Source organism: Mya arenaria, chromosome 3 (assembly GCF_026914265.1).
Source record: "Mya arenaria isolate MELC-2E11 chromosome 3, ASM2691426v1".
NCBI lineage: Eukaryota > Metazoa > Mollusca > Bivalvia > Myida > Myidae > Mya > Mya arenaria.
The window spans coordinates 77472602-77487451 of record NC_069124.1 but is presented as its reverse complement, the minus strand read 5'-3'; the positions used below and the strand labels follow the sequence as shown (position 1 = coordinate 77487451).

Here is a 14850-nt window from a genome sequence, read left to right as displayed (position 1 = left end):
TCCTGATTCAGGTGATTTCTGATATACATCATATAAGCAATAGAGTGCTTACAAGTTTCATTGTATGCACACTGGTGTCTTACTTTTATTTCTGAAGTTAATTTTGACACTTGATACACATTTCGCAATTCAAAACCATTCCCAAAATTGTTGTGCTTTAGTTTTTGTCTGTTTACTTTAAGGAATGTGTTTTAAGAAGTGAATCATTTTGGGGCGTACCCACTAGGCTGTATGTAAAAAGTACTTGTAACATGTGTATTGTGACTGTGCAGGGGCGGTCCAGGAATTGGCATTAAAGGCAGCATAACTTTGGGCACAACCTTTTAACATTCGCCCCTATATCAGCACCGAAATTGTAATGGTTTACAATGTTGGCATGGTATATGGAGCGAAATGGTGCTTTTTGAGCGTATTTTTTCCGAAAATGACCTCAAGGAAAACCTGGATGATTTAAGGGATAGGGATCGGCGCCCCGGAAGCTATAGATGCTTTTGTCAGAAAAAGAAGTACTTTAATTGTTGATTGCGCCACATCGTTACTGATTGCGATGAGGTCATGAAGTTCCATAGTTTCAAATAAGCCCCCTTTGATCTGAAGTGAGAGCAACGTTAACCACACAGTCTCGTGCCTCTACATTTCTGTAAATCACTAATTTCATCATGGTAAACATCAATAAGTATTTAGATGGTACCTACTCCAAAGTAGGAAACCAAGCTTTTAGTGTTGCTGAGTATACATATCAAGTTCAGTTAATGTTTTATATATTGTTACTTTCTACAATGTTTATACAACCTATATTTTCAGCCGATGAAATTGCAGATTGGCAATTACAAAGATTAAAAATTTAACTTTCGCGGGGATTTAAAGGTCTCACTATGTGTCTACCAACGAGGTTGTATTCTAAGTCAGCTAGATAATCTGAAGTAAAATTTTAATGATTAAGCAGGGCTCATTCACTCCGCCGATTCTTAATCAACTAGATTTTTACTTTCTGTCAACTAACACTAACTAGGTATTGTTGCGTGGTCAGACAGAGACAACTTTGGAGAAAAAAAGTCAACATGGAGTACAAATAATTATTTTATTTGAAATGGTTTGCACTATGTGGAACAAGTATACTTAATCTAAATAAATACATACTATCACAGTTTTCAGTTATCACATCCAAGTATCAATCCCATAATAAAATATACCCAATAACACTTTGTCTTTGTGATACAAAGTTCGTGCATTTCTAAACATAATATACCAGAATGAACGAAATGTGTCTTAACAAAACATCACATATAGCAGCCAATTGCATATCACTGGTTAAATCCTTGGTTTGGTTAGAGATGGCCTAAATATGTTTGGCTGGTCAATATCTATCCAACAATTACTGTCCACCAATCAAATTGCTTTATGAACATCTAGCACAAAGATAACGTGTAGATAACTTTTTCAGTTTAATACAATTGGCTGTAAAGTTGCCCACATCTACAAGATGTGTAATAATATAAAGTACAATTAAACATGCAGCCTTTGAATGGCCATCTCAAACAAGTTTGCTTTCGTTCTGTTTTTTACAAATTATGTCGCAGTACTTTGGATGAACGCTTATTTTCTTGGCCAAAACTGATTGCTTACAGTGTGTAAAGCATGATTCGAGGAAAAATGAGTGTATTTATCATAAGCCGTACTACCTTTATACTTTCTCGAAAATTACCAATAGATGTGAAACGCTGTTACAACTTTCCGAAATGTGTTATGCTTCAGAAAACTAAGGCAGTCGATCTAAATGAATAAATGTCATACATGCACATAAAATACAATCTCATTAAAATCAGAGCTGCAATACACGTTTCACAACATTACGCTATGTAACGCTTCGGACACCAAACTTAAACCAGCCCAACTGCGTTCATACCCCGACAATGACATCAATCACGCAATTCATTCCCTGAATGAAGTGAAGTAAACGTCACGGTATGATTTCAATGAGACTGCATAAAATAGCACTGGTCTGGAATTTCAATGTTTCCTATATATGTGCCATGTTTCATTACATTCGATTGTGAAGTGTTCAGTTTAAGACTCACTAGCACGAACTACATGTGAATGAATAGTTATGCGGGTGCAGTCCTTTTAGCTGGGATCGCTGATATACAGTCCCTCTGAGGGTGTTGGGTTATTTTTTTTAATTACAAACTTTAAAACATTTTAACTGTATGTAAACTTTCATTTCGTTTATCGTACATACTATTTTAATCGATTATTAGACTGAAAATACGAATATTAATTATATTTACATGTATATGAATTCTTCAAGGGAGGTAATCTCATACAGCTCATTGTTAAACATAAATTTAAAACTAAGCTGAAAAAAAAACGTTAATTGTTTACTTTATGGACAATGTTTAAGCAATATGAGATAAAATTATAACAAGGAATACTAATACAAAGACATCGTAATAATTGTGTCAAGACGTGGTTTCATTTTGTTAATTCATCGAGTAAATGAGAATATTACCAAAAGTTTTAAAAGTAATTGAATTTGAAAAATATATTGAAACCATTGATAAAGAATATCATTAAACTGTTTTGTCAAGGTTTAGATTGAATGCACATTCGTTAGAGATAAAATACAATATAATATACAACACCATTGTAAGAGAGACGAGAGCATCTAAAATAATAATGGCAAAATGGTTGAATCGGAGTATCACTTTTTGTGCAGTTGTCCTGGTAGCGACTTGAGAATTAGATATGATCTAAACTGTTTACAAATGTGAACCAATCATGTCAACACAAACGGTTGAAATAGTAACAACCTTTCGCCATCGTGTTTGACGTTTGTCATAGAGAATTATGAAACTGGAACAAATGCCACTAAATCACAGTTATACCCGAGCAAGGAAAAGTTACGCCTTTGCCTTATTATTGTATGTGGGACCTCTGTATAATGTATCCTTTTTCTTGGTGTTGTTCTGATCTGCTGTCACTTGTTTGGCGTTTTGAGAGTTCGACACTTGCTTATTGCCTTTTAGCGGATCAGCTTTTTTATTCTGCTGTTGCTGTTGTTGTTGCTGCTGATTTTGTTTACCACTTTGTTGTTGTTTTGTATTTTGCTGTTGTTTGGCGTTTGCTTGCTGTTTGGCGTTTTGTTGTTCTTGTTTCGCATTTTGTTGCTGTTGTTGTTTCGTATTTTGCTGTTGTTTTTCGTTTTTCTTATCCTTCCCCGGGTCTGGTCGGGTGGTGCTTGTGGGGGTCTTGGGCTGGTTTCCAGACTTGGAGGCGCTGCTCTGGCTCTTCACCCTCGAGTTGGTTAGCGTCTTGGTGCCCGTGTCTCCGCCTTTCCCCTTCCCATCATACTTCCCCACCACCTGGGACGACTGAAATAGAAAACATGGTTTGCTACGTAACCTTAACAACAACAAAATGTGGGTAATAATAGTAAGGACCGTTTTAATACGAGGAAATTCATTTAAGGTAATGATTGTTAAGTCTAGTTCTCAGATGTTACAGGAGTCTGGTTACATTAAAAACTCAAACAAATAAACATGAGACCTTGAGTTATGTGAACATCTGTTTCTACCACAACAAGTTTGCTATTCAGCGGAGGTGATCACCGTTTCGTTAAACAAAACACATACTCATTCAGTAGTAATTGATTTTAGTTATTTATTTTCTAGAATGTATTGTTTGAGTAATGTACTAGAATTGTCGAAGACTTGGGTGCCTGTTTGAACATTCTTAGAAATCTGATTGACCATTGTTTTGTTACATAATTAAGCACTGGAACCAGTTAGGTCAATCGTGTATCGACGTACCCATACGTAGAAAGCGGCGGCGCCGTTGCTGACGGAGCGGACCTCCTCGAGACTGTACTGGCCGAGGTAGTTACGGGCGCGGAGGCTCGTCGCGTTGTCGATATTCCGGGTGTCCGCCTGGCTCACCTCCCGGAGCAAACTGTCCTTCCCGTACCGACCCATCAGGGCTGTAATCTCCGTCCAATCCTGCACCACAATAAATATCCATCATTATGTGCATATCGTAATTCTAAATAACGATAAATTAATACATACAAAATGATTGACATGAGAATGTTAATACTATTTATGTACTAGTACATGTCTATCAATTTCAAGGCATTTTTTCCACAAACATAGCAACGTAAAATAAAATATTTAAGCATGCAATAATCTCTAAGAACAGATAAAACCTTTAAACCATTATATTACCTCTGATTTCTTTTAAGAATTTAAGGATGATGAAAGCATGGTCGATTTTATAATATATAAATAAAGAAGCAAAACTAATAGAAGCACAGGGTATGTAACGCCGCATAACAGCATCACCGCATAAACATGTTTTTTTCTTTTATACGGTGATTTTCAACGCATAATTAGGGCGACCACGTTTATGCGGCGACGCTCAACGCATAAAGCAGAAATTGCTTATATGGGGCGCAACTGTGCCTTTTCGCCACATAAAGAGGTTCCCTGTCCCCACCCCACCCCGGCGTGAGTGTGGGGGATAGCGGGGCCTTAACCAGGGATTGGTTCAAAGGCCCCGATTTCACAGGGTGGGTGCAGTTGTTACAAATCACATGTGCATAACTAATGACTTACTGCAATGGACATTGGAACAAGTAAAGTTTAAAAAATATTTTTATCAGTCGGGCCAAACGTCATTTCAAAATGTTCGTGAAGTTGGCAGCCCAGTTGGTTGAGTGGACACAACAAACTAAGTCCGATCTTGATGAAACTCTATCAACCACTATTGTACCAGTATGTGTTTTAATTGTTTTTATGCGGCAAAAGTGTGCCTTTTTGCCACATAAGAAAATCCTGTTTAAGCGTTGAAAATCACCGCATAAACGTGGTCGATTTCGTTTATGCGGCGATGCTGTTATGCGGCGTTACAAGGGTATGGGAATATAAGCCATAATTATTCATCTGTTTTATATGCATTGAATAGACTCGCTATAAAACGATGTACACTTCTAAAATTATCTACAAATAAGTATTCCTTTCAAGACAGTGGACATTGTCTGCTTGCTTTAATCACTATTTTGTCAGCGGCACGTCGTGAGAGTGTCTGGCCTTTTAGAAGCAGAATGTGTCTGTGATAATAGGGTGACTGGGAGAGGTTGCAGCCCGAGGCTTCTGTCAGGAGACAGTGTAATAATACCGTGTGAGCAGACTGGATCATGTGTGCCTTATTTAGAAGTTGGTGATGGAAAGCAATCTCATAGCTATTAGAGAGACTAATTGGCAGATGGAAGGCAGTATAAGCTAATTATCCCGTGTGTGTGTATACCACGTGATAAATTACGTCATAAACGCTACGTCGGAAGGCAGTATTTTGCAATAAACGAAGACTTTTAACAAGGATAACTTGACTATTTTTTCACAATTTTAAATGAAACAAAGCGCAGTCCACGCCGCTTATAGAGCACCGCCTTAGTCTTTCGGAGTTTGATTGAGAGTTTACTTTCTTAAAACACTTACACAAACCTTTTTACAACACCGTCGCCTGATGGAACACTGTCAAAAAATATTTCGGAAACCTTTTCACAACAGCGCCGCCTGATGGAGCACTGTCAAAAAATATTTTTTGAAACAGGGTTGTCGAGGTGTTTAAAGAAACTAATCCCCTAATCAAACTCCGGTAATTAAACAAAGGCGGGGGTCTTAAAGCAGCATAGACTGTCCTTTGTTTCATTTTAAATGGTGAAGGAAAAGAAAAGTTATCTTTGTTTAAAGTTACATTCTTTGACGCAAAATGTTGGCATTCATGACGTAATTTATCACGTGATATAAACACACTGATATATAAACGAGTAAATATTGCATAAAAGAATAAGTCCTCACACCAATTACACAATTGCTCTTGTGGTGGAAAAACATAACATATGAAAACAAATACATGGTCTAGCAAAAACAACATTACAACGCAGCAAGTATAGCTACTTGTAAGCATTGACTACGTACTGGCCTAATCTTTCAACGTACCTTCTGTTGTTTGCAATAATAAAGGAAATAACGAATTGAAAGCTTTAAAGCCATCTGTCATAATATGCACGTGCATGCATTAAAAAAATCATAATGCAAATGGATACAGAATATTTTACGTCAATATAAGGATTCATCTATAAATAAGCGCCGTACAATGCACCAGCATTAGATTACATTTGCATAAGTCATAAGCCTGGCATTTAGAAGATTAATGACAAGAACACGACTCATCCATAATAATTATTTCTCTGCATTAAGGTGACTGATACAGATACGTTAATAAGAAATACATTAATACATGCATAGCCTTTCCATGTTTCCCAAAATTAAAAACAGTACAGATAGAGGTCATCCGAATATAGCTACATGCACTTTTGAAAGAAATACATATGGTTTAGGTGGCTTACAACGAGATGGTCCTCAGGGTATCCTAGGATCATGTAGACTGAGATCATGGTCTCGTGGACGCCTGGGGGCGGATGGTGGTAGCTTCGGATCTCGGACACAGTCGTCTGGTCAAGGTCACTGATGTCGTGTCGAAACCTACAAGTAGACCATGTCCTTTTGAAATTTACATTCCACGACGTTTACTAGTATCTTCCATAGCCTTGATTTCACAGAAACACTTTACTTAAGCTCTTCTGTCAAATTAGTTTATTACAGACAGAGTTTTTACGCATTAAATTGGTAGATTTTCTTGCCTTGCGTAAAATAAGTAAGGTATGTTTAACGAAGCATTTATCGACAGCGGCAAAGTTGGCGCCGCTAATGGGCTATGTTTTTTTCTTCAGATTATAGAGATGAAGTTCCATTAACGCTGACTTTGTGGCAAAGTACAGGTTAAAAAAAAATAGTTATTTCTCCGGGAAAACTATTTTAGATCGGTGTACTTTAAAGAAATCTTTACTTTGATTCAATTTGTAAGCGACAAAAGTCTGCACTATGGTATATAAGTGCATCCAATTCTCTCATATTTAGTAAGTCAGAAAATCCAACTCACGTGTCTTGTTCATTCTGGTGCTGTTTCAAGTAGTAGGCACGGTCGAGGTACGGTTTGAGCTGCCGTTTGTACGGGGACGCCTCCACTCGCTTGATCGCCTTCTCCAGAACCACCGGATGCCGCCTCAGGCACGCATCCCGGATATCTACAAAACAGGGACAAGAGCAAATTTGAACACCTCGTACGTTAGCCAGCATAGTCCAAATCCGTATAGCAAATTTGCATAAAGGCTGTCCTTAACAAACAAACAGACTTATTTGAGCTGAATTGTAATTTAATTCCATAACATGTATGTGACATCTACCAATCCTTCGGTTTGTTGGAAGCTTCCTTAGTCGTCAATCAACAAGCTGCTCGCAGTGGTCCATAATATCCTATACATACTCCTTATTCGTAGTCAGAAGGAATGTGCCTTTGACTAGCCCCAACATTTCTGTATATTATGGCTGTTTTCCCGTATATATAAACTTTGTGCTAACCTTTCCTAATAAGGAGAAACTCCATGCGCGTCTCGGCTTCGGAGTAATCCCCGCCATCCTCCAGATGATTGTTGACGAACACCTCCATGGTTTTCTCCAACTGTTCGATGTCGTTGCCCGCAGTCGCATCCCGTAGGTTCTCCCTGATCCGCTTCTGTTGGGGGAACAACGACACATGTATAGACAAATGCATGGGTCAATTTTGAAGTATTTCGGGGCACAACAAATCAATTCTTCGTAACATAATATTCCGTCATCAAAACTATAAACATACATCTGAATGCTCCAACTATAACAATATGTTCATAAATCTGACCAATCCACAATTTACTCACAATATAGTTAGTAACTGGATAACGAAGTTATTTTGACTCACCTTGTATCCCTTCTCGTTCACGGGCACCTTGCTCGTTTTTCTTTGTGTCTGTTTGCCCCGACCCTTCGCTCCCTTCGCACCGCCGGCCCCTCTCTATAATGACAATAATTTCTTCATAGTTTTATTTGATCAATTATAACCAACTACAACAATTTCTACTCCGTCCACCTTTATACGAAGTATTTGTAGAATCATGTTTATCAAATACAACTTTAGCCTCTTTTCTATTATCATTACTTTACTTGGAATAGTCAATTTCTAATTGTATTGTACAATTGAGCAATCATTATGGCAACAGGAAAAAAAATTGTGTATACCAGGTAATAAAGTTCTGAAATCAAACATATAGATCTGAAGCACTTGTAACAAATGTGGATTTAAAGCCTGTAACATCTTAGGAACTCGATAAGGCTATCAGTGAAATAAACACAGGAAAATCTCCAGATATTTACAACATCTACATTGAACATTTGTTAAATTGTTCGTGAGGTAGTGAGGCATCCTTAGTACGGATTCGTACATGATCCACGTAATTCTACTGTTCAATAGCCTACAAGAAGCTTAGTTAAATATCGGTTCATCAATTGGTACCACCATTAGATGTGCAGCTAGTGCCTATGCCATGACATTTGCCTATGTGTAAAACAGAATGAAGAGGCTTAGAGGTTGAAATGTTATTACCTACAAACACCCATATACTGGAACTAGAGACATTTCAAAGAAAAATCATTAAAACTTTTTGCAACATTCTGATACTACGGCGAATACTGCTGTGTATATGATTACACGAATTTTACCTATCAAAAGCCTGATACACATTAAAGCTTTGATATGACTACACAACATGGGCCATCAAAATGACCAAAGTATTGAAAAACAAATCTTAATTCCCGTCAATTGAATGTAAAATCAGTGAAAAGAAGAGTTGATCCCATCGGGATGCTATATTGAACCCTATATTTTGTTTCAGGAATTCATCTTCAAAAACTAGAAAGCAAGTACTCTTCAAAGTATTGCCTTTATATCCACGGCTTAAACAAAGTCCAAGTAATTCATTGGGTCTATCTGCCCAACTTCCTGCTGGATACATTTTAATTTTACGATATTTTTTTAAAACATCACCATAAAAATCGGGATGAGCTATACTATATTAGCAATCAGCGATTTAAGACTACCATTATACTTTGATATAAGATTATAATGACCATTAACAAATGTTGAGAAAGATTTTCTTAATTTATAATATCTGAAACCCTCTTTTAGAGGTTTTTCCGTCATAAGTTTACTGCGAGAGCTGAAATTTCTGACAATTCTGCATATTCTAGCAACTCTTATAAACTGTGCAATAAAACACCATGTGATGGTGAACTAGGAACATCTCCATCTAAAGAAGGGTAATTAATTATTTTAAAATTAAAATAATCACGTTTATAAAGATTGATACTCAACATATCTTCCTTTACTTCGGATTGCAGATCTAAATAGGATGCTTTTAAATCGGATGTATTAGATTTATTAAGTTCCAATTGCGAAGGGTATATCGATTGAATATTTTCTAAAAACACAGGATTATCCAAACTTAGAATATCATCAATATATTTAAAAGTGCTATTGAATTTATCAACAAGAGCGAGATCTCCAGACTTAGATAATTTCAACATATATTCACTTTCATAGCAGTATAAAAAGAGGTCTGCAAGTAAAGCTGCATAATTGGCAACCATTGGAATGCAATTGTTTGTTTATATAAACATTTACCGAGTTTGAGAAAATAATTATTTAGTACAAAATTTAAAACTTCAATGACATCTGTGCATGTCCAATAGACATATTTATCAGAGCGGTCATTGGTAAAAAAGAGCGTTTTATCATTAACTGTCATGTAAGTAGTGTTTTCCCTCGCAAAAGTTTTTTTCGACAAGAGGAGTCAATTTGTTTGTAACGAAAGATTGTGGAATAGATGTATAGAGCGTTGAAAAGTCATAAGTATTAAGCACTGAGAACTTATATCAAGACGCTCCGCTTCGTTTGACTCATACCAGGAACTGTTATGCATGTACTACCTGTAGAACATTCTGCCCGTGAACATGATCGCCTCCGGACAAAGCGGTTCATTACTGCAGTTTGGGATATATACGCTACAAAAACCCCGCCAGGACTTTAACCAGTTTTATATTAATGCAACATGCCAGTTGTGTGGTCAAGAACCGGAAACAGAAAGTCAGTTTGTCCTCAAGTCCGTCATTAGATACACATGTAGTTCGTGGTGCAATTCTTCCAGGTATAGCCCTGCACTGGAACTTTTTGTCTTCGCAAACATGTGATGAAGTACAGACTGCAGATAATAGTCAACTGTTGGATTGTGTTCACCAAATACATGTATACTGAACCCCAATAGCCTGAAGTTATACACATGCTCGAAAGCGAATGTGGACGATTATTCCACACCCTAGATAGAGCAAGGCTACGTAAGATTGGTAGTGCTGCTCAGCGGTTACCTTCTTACAAGCAATATTTATACCTATATATGTATATTACTCTGAGAAATTGGGTGAACTTTAAACAATAGACATTTATTTCAATTAAAACTTTTAAATGAAGGAAATTGAATACATGTATTTAATTGTGTGGTAAAGGATTTATCTACGCTACCAGCGGTCCTCCTAAGAAGGAGGAAGGATTACTAAAACACAGAAACAGAAATGCGTCTTGATTTTTTAATTCAAACGTGTAGTTTATTAAGTTTTCACTAATGAAAAACAATAGCTCAGATATGTTATGCCAAAGGGGGCAGAAACAAATTATTTTCTTATACGTATATATATAGAAAATATATATATACGTACATAAAGGCTTAAATAAACAAAAATAGGTTTCTGTCCCCTGCGTGGTATGCACTTAACAAATAGTTATGTTAGAAACGCAAATGTAGACGCGTTACATACCAACATGAATTGTTTACAAATAAATTACCAAGATGGTCAAATTTGAACGAAATAAACAGAATATAAAACACAAATACCTTTGTACATGCACTATGTGTATGCACATAAATACCTGAACTGTACATGTACTGAAGCAGACCTACCTGAAGGCCATTTTCATTTCACTAAAACTATTGTTTGCGTGACAAAAAGCTTATCATTTTCTAAAATAATGGTTATAATGGGCATACTGTTTTATTTAATGACAATAATAACAATATTACAGCGAATTTCAATAATGAGATTGCATGTTCTCCCCACATCAATGCCAACATTTTACAAATGGCATTTTTACGAATGCTTTAAAACATTTCCAGGAACACGACATAAAATACCAATTCAATAAGACTACGAAGGAAAATAACTAGGAATTAAAAAGAATATTGCTATATGAATGTACTTTTAATGTGTAAGCAGTTCAAGAACTACAAAACGTGACCAAGATATCACATGCAAATACATGCATGAATACAAATATCGAAAGCTACATAATTATCTACAGAGTGAGGACATGTATACATTATGTGAGAAGGGTATTAACTAACTGTATGTCTATACGATCATTTCTCTTACCTGCCCTTCAGTATCATTGTTATTGCCGTCCTTTAAAAGACAAAAAGAAGGTATAACACCCAGTACAGATACAAGACCCTGTCCAATTTCAGTTATAAAAACAAAACATAATTTTATTCCGATTTCACTGTTAATGGTGAACATGTGTTTGAATATCATTGTCCTTCTTCAAAACAGCGCCGTTTGGTCAGTGAACTATAACGCTCTTTGAAACAATACATTTAGGATTCTTTCCGAAACAAGAAACTACTTAAAAATGTTCCTAAAAGAGTAAAAGAATAAGGTCAGAATTCCCTTTTCAATGGCATTAAAACATGGGGTCGTCTGGTAAAAATAGGGTTAATCGGGAAACTGAAACCAACCGTATTTGTATCTTATTTAAAGACTGATCAAAACTTACGGCAAAGCAGTTTGGGTAAACGGGAAAGCATCTGTCCATTTCGTAAGCTTGTATGGAAATAATCATTTTTTTCATTTCATATTTTATTACTTTTCTTCGTATTTCTAATTCATAAGTCTGTGGTAAGTAAAATGTTGGTAATGTTATGCTAACTGAATAGAAGACAGGGCATACTTAAGGTACATTTATCTAAACCTGTATTAAAAACAACTCTGACAGTGTATACGTGGTTTGGGCAGTATTGGGTAAGAGTGGGGTACTCATAACGTGTCTGTGGGGGGGGGGGGTAGAAGGGAAAAGTGGTACCTGTGGCTTGGGCCGGGGGGAGCTGGCGTCGGTGGAACTGCCACACCCCATCTCTTGTCACCCTAAAGGTCACGTAGCAACCACCTCTACCTTGGGTCAACTAACATCATTGTACACAGGGATGTCTGAAATGTACAATTAGTCGTCACACAACCACATCAACTGAACATGCATGCAGTAGTGTAGCGTCAATGCTGTTAAGATATGTTTATAATTAAACAGTTATCGTATAGTCCTGGAAATTTACCAAATACTAGCATAACAGTCAAAGAATATCGTTAATTGACATCATAAATTCCTATTCAGTTTTGAATACGCGTCCCTATGTACATTCTATAATGAATTGTGAATGTAAATATGCTATTCATGAGTGGTTGACCGGTAGGATTAATAAATGCGATGTATGAACGTTGATTCCCTGTGAACATAACTAAGATAGAATTTATAATTATGATACTGGCAACATGATTGAATAGATTATTCAAATCAGCGATACCTGATTACGTATATATAGATATTCCAACTGTCGATGTAATGTAAAATATCTGTGATGTCTGGCCGGGTATGAATCGTTTGAATTAAACTTTCCCATCAATACCCCATGCATACAAAACATCAGACAATACTTTACAAACATCACATACTACTTGAATAAATAATAGGAAATAATGGAATCCAGTCAGGGATTGTATTATCTACACTTGACACTGGCCTGTAATTCTGTTGATTTGTATTCATACCGATGTCAATACAGGTAAATGTAATCACTGAACACAAACGACTTCAAACAAAAGAACAAATTGAGGAGAAAAGTCAATCTAAAAGCAAACAAACAAATAACTTTTCCATTGTTAACGACGTGTATTGGGAAGGTTGTTTTTTCTTAATTTGCAAGTATAAATGAACTTGAACTTGGATAGTAGTTAAGCGACCGTGATATAATCCATTATCAGTGGGAAAAAAGTTATTAATTTGTTAAATTTTGTCAGTAAAACATATTTCAAAGTGTTTATATTTGATTCGCTATTAGTGAACTAAGCTATTAATACATCTTTCAATATACTTCTAACATGAAATTTATGTTTCATAACTTTTTCTAAAAATGCTGTTCACATCAACTTACTTGGCCGACTATTCCATAGAAAGTCCAAAAGTTCAAAATTAATTACCGCAACCTCATTTAATTTTTTTACTGTAATATGTGCCAAAAGTACACTTACCTAAAATTATCAAGTTCCGTCGATTATCAAATAGTTGGCTCTATTATTCCAGTATTTGTTCACGGCAGATAAAGTTTCTCTTGGTTGAAAACTCTGCATATCCCCTATCACCAACAAACAAGTAAACTTGCCCCCTTCGCAACCATGTATAATGCCTGAAGTAAAACTCACGTTCTCAAAGACATTCAATCTAATTGTAAGGTATGGCTTATCAAGTCAAATGAAAATCAGTTAACTTGATAGTTAACGCGCGGTTTTAAAATTCATTTTGCTATATGAATGCAATGAACCGTCTTCACCGTAAATATATTTCACCAAAAGTTTCCCTTTCAGAATCTGTCAGGCGGTAAAGTCTTGATAAAAAGGCAGGAAAAGGTTTCAAAAGGCTGGAATTGAACAAGCCAAGTTATTCATTCGGAGCCAGTACAACTTCATTAAACTTATCGATTCCGATTAATAACGGTATTTGGTAGAGTGGGGTTGTTTGCTGCGGGCTGATGGAACTCACATCGCTGGCCGAGGACCCACTCCACGCATATTTATTTTCAGATAATTCCGTTTATCAATTCATGCTCAGTCGATTTTTTAGGCATTGAAATGCCGGTTATAACAAATTCATTTTGTTCAGACGCCAATATTTAAATCAAATCTTCAGTTAGAAAAGGGAAACTACCACTATATCTACTTAATTTCGTTGCCGTCTCGAGTGTTTAGTGGGCTTTGCTTTTATCTCTCTTGAACGACTCTCATTTCATTTTACCGTCCAGTTAAGTATTAGGTGGATCGAAAAGCAAACAAAGACACAATATAAGATGACACTCAACTTAATTATATTACTTTACAGAATTGCGATATGTGAAACCCGCTGCGTCATTACTAGCGGACTTGGTGATGGTATACGGTTTCTTTAGGTGTTTCATATAAACATTATTTTCTTCCATCTGTGAGACCACCATTTCTTCGGAAGAATATGCCGTCTTAATCGCATTAATTAACTATTCAATTATGAATGCTTAGCCTTACTGTAAACAAACTACGTCCGTCCTAATTTAAGATACCAAGGTTGGTGATTAGTGGTTGTACGTTAAGCCGCATTGGTGGTGTTAGTTGTTTATACTCCGGGTCCCGGCGTGAGCACATTGAAGGGTCCCAGAGTGACGGTTCAACCACCGCACACCTATCCTGGGCAGAACCATTACTAGGTGCCTTCACCTCTGCAAGGAACATGCCAATTTCATAACCAATCACAACAGAAGTGACCTGGTCCGCCCGGGAATCGAACCCGGGTTGTGCAACGCTCTACAGGCCCCAATTTCTCGAAGCTTCTTATGCTAAACAGGCTTAAGTATCTTATTTCAATTAGCAAAAATACAAACTTAAATTGAATTTTGATGTTTGAAAATTAGTTTATTGTGATAATCATAAAGATAATTCCTATCTTAAGTATTAAAACTCTTAAAGAAGTAAATATTACGCAAATTATTGAAAAACAAAAATAGTGAGCTTAGCTTAA

General features: G+C 36.4%; 1 protein-coding gene across 2 annotated transcripts; it reads right to left on the bottom strand.

Annotated features, from left to right (window-relative positions):
• Positions 1–1067: 1067 nt before the first annotated feature.
• LOC128229072 (uncharacterized) lies at positions 1068–13567 on the bottom strand. Of its 2 annotated transcripts, XM_052940723.1 has the most exons (9): positions 13338–13567; positions 12118–12242; positions 11412–11441; positions 7855–7947; positions 7479–7632; positions 7000–7144; positions 6407–6542; positions 3810–3995; positions 1068–3371 (listed from the first exon to the last, which is right to left on the bottom strand). In XM_052940723.1, exons 2-9 carry the CDS (start codon positions 12166–12168, stop codon positions 2901–2903), a joined length of 1266 nt encoding a protein of 421 aa, XP_052796683.1. In that variant the 5' UTR covers positions 12169–12242; positions 13338–13567; the 3' UTR covers positions 1068–2900. The 2 variants fall into 2 exon arrangements, with proteins under 2 accessions (XP_052796683.1, XP_052796684.1); XM_052940724.1 differs by lacking the exon at positions 11412–11441 and having other exon boundaries at positions 13338–13566.
• Between the last annotated feature and the right edge of the window lie 1283 nt (positions 13568–14850).